Source organism: Ursus americanus, chromosome 8 (genome assembly GCF_024610735.1).
Source record: "Ursus americanus isolate L20-20 chromosome 8, mUrsAme1.1.p, whole genome shotgun sequence".
NCBI classification, from domain to species: Eukaryota; Metazoa; Chordata; class Mammalia; order Carnivora; family Ursidae; genus Ursus; species Ursus americanus.
In genome coordinates, this window is record NC_142134.1 from 25,322,192 (window position 1) to 25,328,191 (window position 6,000).

Consider the following 6,000-nt stretch of genomic DNA (forward strand, 5'->3'; position numbering starts at 1 on the left):
GAAGTTGTCACATCAACATTTGTTGAACTCATGATCCAAGGACATCTTTGACTACTTTCTTCATTTTATTCAACTTAATTTTCCAGTTATCTTTTCTAAACCTTGAAATTCCAAGCTTTTAACTGTGAATTTAGCTAAATATAGATGGAGATGGTAAAAAGAAATGGAGTCTGACAAGGCCAGAACTAAGCAAAAAGCATCAGGTGGGGAGGTTACAAGAATATACCCAAAATTAGCAACAGATCAAGGATTTGGCTTCTTGTTCTTGCTTAGTGTGTACATATCTATTGTGTTCTGTAATCAAAGCTAGAAAGTTTGTCTTTGCTCAACTCAATAGAATGTCTAATAGACATTGACTCCCTCTCTCTCTCTCCATATATATATATATATATATTCTATTAGAAAATAGCAGTAACAATCATAAATTCACAGCAATATCTGTTCATATATGTATCAACAACTAATGCTATATATATATATATATATATAGAGAGAGAGAGAGAGAGAGAGATGTATCTAGTTATATAGTTTTAGGATATTATTTACAGGAGTATTGTATGACTTTTCAATAGTGTTGCCAGACTTATCAAATAAAAGCAGGATGCCTAATTAAATTTGAATTATAGACAGACAACAAATAATTTTAAAATATAATTATGTCCCATGCAATATTTGGGCCATATATTTTGTGGTCTTTCTGAAATTATATTTAATTGGGCATTCTGTATTTTATCTTGCAACCCTAGTTTCCAGCAAACTCTACCTTGACCCACAAAAACAGTGACAGTGCCCATTATTTCTGTTGCCTACAGACAGCAAGAAGTATGTCAAGATAAAAAGGTCTGCACTGCGGGGCAGGACACTAGACTTATAAGTGAGAAGTCAACAAAGCGTGTCTTTGCTGTAGGTTTCATCACCCTTAGTGACTGGGCAGAAGCCGTGGAGTCCGTGCTGCGTCTAGGACTGCCATGGCGGATGCTGAGGCCGCAGCAGGTGAGCAGCTCCACAGATAACACATTGGAGTACAGGTGCTGGCTGGAGGACTGGGCCAAAGAACAACTGAGCCATGAGGTAATGGTGGGAAGATGCTGGATGAAGCCATATTGTGGACCATGAAGCTCCCTGTGGAGAACTTTGACTCAGAAACAGTCGGATACTGAGAACCCAAAAAAGAAGATGGATGAGAAAGGGAACTACTTGTTGAGTTTCTATATGTCATGATTTGTGTTAAGTGACTTACATATGTTGCCTTAATTTATCCTCAAAACACCTACCCCCATGAGTATGGTATTATCAGCACCATTATACCTACGAGGACACTGCTCACCAGTCTTCTAAATTATAGAACTGGGACTCAAACCCAGATCTGTCTGGCTCCCCTGGCACCATCCTGCTTCCCTCACTTAAAAAAAAAAAAAAAGGATTTTTTTCAATAAATACTTATTGAATGTAAAATGTATGTGAGGCCTTGCACTAGGTACTTTTTTTAACGCCTTTATGTCAGTATAATTCACCAACCATCCAATTCATCCATTCAGACTGTACAATTCAGCAGTTTTTCATATATTCACACATATGTGCTACCATTACCAGGATCAGTTTTAGAACACTTTCATCATGGGCTCTAAGTACTTCTTAAACCCTTAGATAATTCGGTAGGCTGAAGGGGCTGGGGATAAAATCTCTTCGGGCTGTTTCGACCGTATCTTATTGTTGATTGTGTGTTAATCATATAGTAGGACAAGCCTAAACATAAGATATAGAAAGAACATGCCTTTTCTTTTGCAGAACATACAGTCAAGTTTGCTGGAAACACTGTACCGGAACCGATCCAACCTGGAGACCATTTTTAGGATCATAGACAGTGATCATTCAGGTAAAGACACGCGCTAGCCTGTCACTTCTGACGCACAGCACGTACCCGCCTTTCTGTCTCCTTCCTGGTCATTGAGCTCTCTGCTGGAGCACTTCGGGAGCAAAGTAAAGAATGGTTCTGCTTATAAATAAATGGCAGAAAGAGAAAAGTATTTGGGCACTACGAGCAATCCATATAGAAGAGGGGTAGGGCAGAGAAGAATGGAGACAAACTGGATGAGAACTTCTCATAGGAAAAACCATGATTAGAAGATGTGCCGTCTCTTGTAGTTGTGTCAGGGATAGCCGTAAAGTGATGAGGAGTGCCTACAGCAGAAAGGCTTTTACAGTCTCACTCCCGAAGTATTCTTTTTAAACTTCTTATTTTGGAATAATTACAGATTCACAGGCTATTACCAAAAAATGTACAGGGAGGTCTTGTATCCCCCCACCCTGTTCCCCCACTGGTCCAAAAACCTTTTTCAATGTTACTGCTCTCTCCCCACCTATGTTAGGTATAGTTCACATACCGTATAATTAACCCACTTAAAATGTTCTGTTCACTGGTTCTTAGTATATTCACCAGGTTGTGTAAGCATCACCACCATCTAATTATATAACATTTCATCACCCTAAAAAGAAACCCAGACACAAGTCACTCTCCATCCCTGTCCCTTCTCCATCAGCCCCTGGCAACAATTAATCTGCTTTCTGTCTCTAAGGATTTGCCTAGTCTGGACATTTCGTATAAATGGAATCCTACAACATTATGGCCTTTGGTGTCTGGCTTCTTTTACCTTGCATAATGTTTTCACAGTTCATCTATGTTGTAGCATGTATTAGTTCTTTATTCCTCTTTAGAGCTGGCTAATATTCCATTGTATGGAGATATATATATATATATATATATATATATATATATATATATATGTCACATTTTGTTTATCCATTCATCAGCTAATAGACATTTAGATCGTTTCCACTTTTTGGCTCTTATGCATGATGATGCTGTGAACATTTGTGTACAACTTTTTATGTGAACATATTTTTTTTATTCTCTTGGATATATTCCTAGGAGTGCAATTGCTGAATCATATGATGAAACTACGCTTTACTTTTTGAGGAACTGCCAAACTGTTTTCTATAGTGGCTATACCATTTTACAATCCTATTAACAAGGTTTGAGGGCTCCAGTTTCTCCTTATCCTCCTATCCTCACCAACACTTGCTTTTATAGCCATCCTGCTGGGTGTGCAGTATCGCACGGTTTTGATTCGTGTTTCCTTAATAACCAATGATATTGAGCATCTTTTCATGCGCTTATCGGAAATTTTTGTATATTCTCTGGAGACATGTCAATTCAAATCCTTTGCCCATCTTTTAATTGAGTTATTCATCTTTTGTTGTTGAGTTATGAGAGTTCTTTATAGATTCTGGATATTATGCCATGATCAGATATATGATTTGCAAATATTTTCTCCAACTTTATAGATTGTCTTTTCATTTTCTTCGTAGTTTCCTTTGATGCACAAAATTTTTTGATTTAAAAAAAGTCCAATTTATCTTTTTTTTGTTGTTTGTGCTTTTGGTGTCATATCTAAGAAACTTTGACATAATCCAAGGTCACAGAGATTTACGTGTATGTTTTTTTCTAAGAGTTTTATACTTTCAGCTCGCCCAACTAGGCCTTTGATTCATTTTGAGTCAATTTTTGTTGGTAATGCAAGGTGGGGGTTTAGCTGCATTCTTTTACATGAGGATATCCAGTTGTCCACTACCAGCTGCTGAAAGAACAATTCTTTCCCCATCGAATGGTCTTGGAACCCTTGTAAAAAACACAATTGACCTTAGATGTATGGGTCCAACGTCTTTTTGTAAGCAAAATAAACGATATGTTTGGGATGACTTAATGCACGGTTTCTCAGCGGAGGCACTATTGGCATGTTGGCCTGAATAAGTCTTTGTTTTGGGCTCCATCCTGTGTGTCACAGGATATTCAGCAGCATCCCTGGCGTTTACCTGCCACATACCCGTAACACTCACCCCCACCCCGGTCGTGACCATCAAAAACACCTCCAGACCTTGGCAAATGTCCCCAGAGGAAGGGAAGCAAAATTGCTCCAAGTTGAGAACCATGTGTGATCCATTGGTTTTGTGCCACCCCCTTGGTAAACTAGATACAAGGCCTTGGGTGTCTCTCTCTGTTCAACAGTAAGGAACAGGTGTCCTAGCAAAAGTGTCAGAGGAAATGAACATTGAAAACTAGACCGACTCACTGACGTGAATTCCTCTCTCTGGTAAGGGTTCATCTCACTGGACGAGTTCAGACAGACTTGGAAGCTGTTCAGCTCTCATATGAACGTTGACATCACAGATGACTGCATCTATGACCTTGCCCGGAGCATCGACTTCAACAAGGATGGCCACATCGACATCAATGAGTTCCTGGAGGCCTTCCGCCTTGTGGAGCAATCCTGCCCAGAGGGCGATGCCTCAGACTGCCGCCAAGCCACAAGCACTACTGACAGTGGCTGCAGCAAGCCAGGCACACACTAAGAGCAGCCTGGTGTCTGTCTCCCATGGTGCCTCGTAACCAAGACTGAGCTTGTCCCTGGAAGAGCTCCCTATTCGCCATAGATTTGTGGAATTTCATGCTGAGAAATTGCCTACCAGTGTGCACCAGAATCAGCTGTGTGTGTGTGTGTGTGTGTGTGTGTGTGTGTGTATTTAAATATATAGGTACTCCATCCCCATCTCAGAAGTTTCACAGGGTGAGACCCAGGTATAAACATTTAAATTCTCAAGTCCACCCCAGTTAAGAACCACTGATAATTCAACCCCCTCATTGTTTTCATTTTATACCTTTTAATTATTGTTTTTAAAATGTCTTATTGAAAAAGGAAAGTTATGAAAAATCGTTTGTGCAATCCTATGACCCAAACATGGGTTCTTTTCATTATTTACTTTTTCTTGTTAAAAAATAGTTTTTATGGGGCGCCTGGGTGGCGCAGTCGTTAAGCGTCTGCCTTCGGCTCAGGGCGTGATCCCGGCATTATGGGATCGAGCCCCACATCAGGCTTCTCCACTAGGAGCCTGCTTCTTCCTCTCCCACTCCCCCTGCTTGTGTTCCCTCTCTCGCTGGCTGTCTCTCTCTGTCAAATAAATAAATAAAATCTTTTAAAAAAATAGTTTTTATATAATTTAATGTTCTGCTTTTTTAAAAAAATAAATTCACATCTACTTGTCAATACTTTCCTGTGTTGCTACATAGTCCTCATGATTATTCGTTTAATGGCTGCATCATTTTCTTTCAAATGGACGCACTGTAACTTATTCAGCCATTCTCCAGTGGTGAAACATGTACATTTGTAGTTTTTCATTATTATAAATAACACTATGGTTAATAACTTTGTGCATATGGCTCGTTTTACAAAAGTCTTTGGAATTATACATTTTCTTCAGATGAAATCCCAGGAATGGATTACTTTGTCAGAGAATCATATCAGTCTCTAAGAAGATTTCCTATAAGGAATTGGCTCACATGATTATGGAGGCTGAGAAATTCCAGGACATGCAGTCTGCAAGCTGGAGACCCAGGAGAGCTGATGGTAGTGTGGTCCCAGTCCAAGTCTGCAGGCCTAAGCACCAGGAGGGCCGATGGTATAAGTACTAGTCTGAGCCTAAATCCAAAGGCAGGAGAAGACAGACGTTTCAGATCAACGAAAGTCAAGCAGAGAGAGAGAATCCTTTTACTCAGCCTTCTATTCTATCCAGGCCTACAGTGAATAGGGTGAGGCCCACCCACATTAGGGAGGGCAATTTGCTTTACTCAGTCTACCAGTTCAACTGTTAACCTCATGGGGTATACTCAGAAATAACATTTCACCAAAAATCTGGGCGTCCCGTGGTCAAGCTGACACAGGCGTGAGCATTTCAGTGGCAGTTTGCTTTCTAGGGCTGAGCACACCCACGAACTCCCAAGCTCTGAGTGCGATCATTTGTGATTTTTGCTGAAGGCCAACGATGGTATTTCCGTGCTATTTTAATCTACATTTCTGACTTAGTGTCTCTCCACATCATTTTATTTTTTAAGTAAAGAAGTTGAGGTCCAGAAAACTAGCTGGGTAAAGATCTAGTTCATGACAC

The 6,000-nt window shown here is 40.0% G+C and overlaps 1 protein-coding gene across 1 annotated transcript in view; it reads left to right on the forward strand.

Annotated features, from left to right (window-relative positions):
• Positions 1 to 5,122, forward strand: part of PPEF2 (protein phosphatase with EF-hand domain 2) — a gene marked incomplete at its 5' end in the record, with an annotated part of 27,959 nt that extends 22,837 nt beyond the window's left edge. Inside the window, 3 exon segments of the mRNA XM_087864399.1 lie at positions 908 to 1,071; positions 1,789 to 1,876; positions 4,157 to 5,122. Coding sequence (XP_087720525.1) covers positions 908 to 1,071; positions 1,789 to 1,876; positions 4,157 to 4,410 — 506 coding nt within the window.
• Between the last annotated feature and the right edge of the window lie 878 nt (positions 5,123 to 6,000).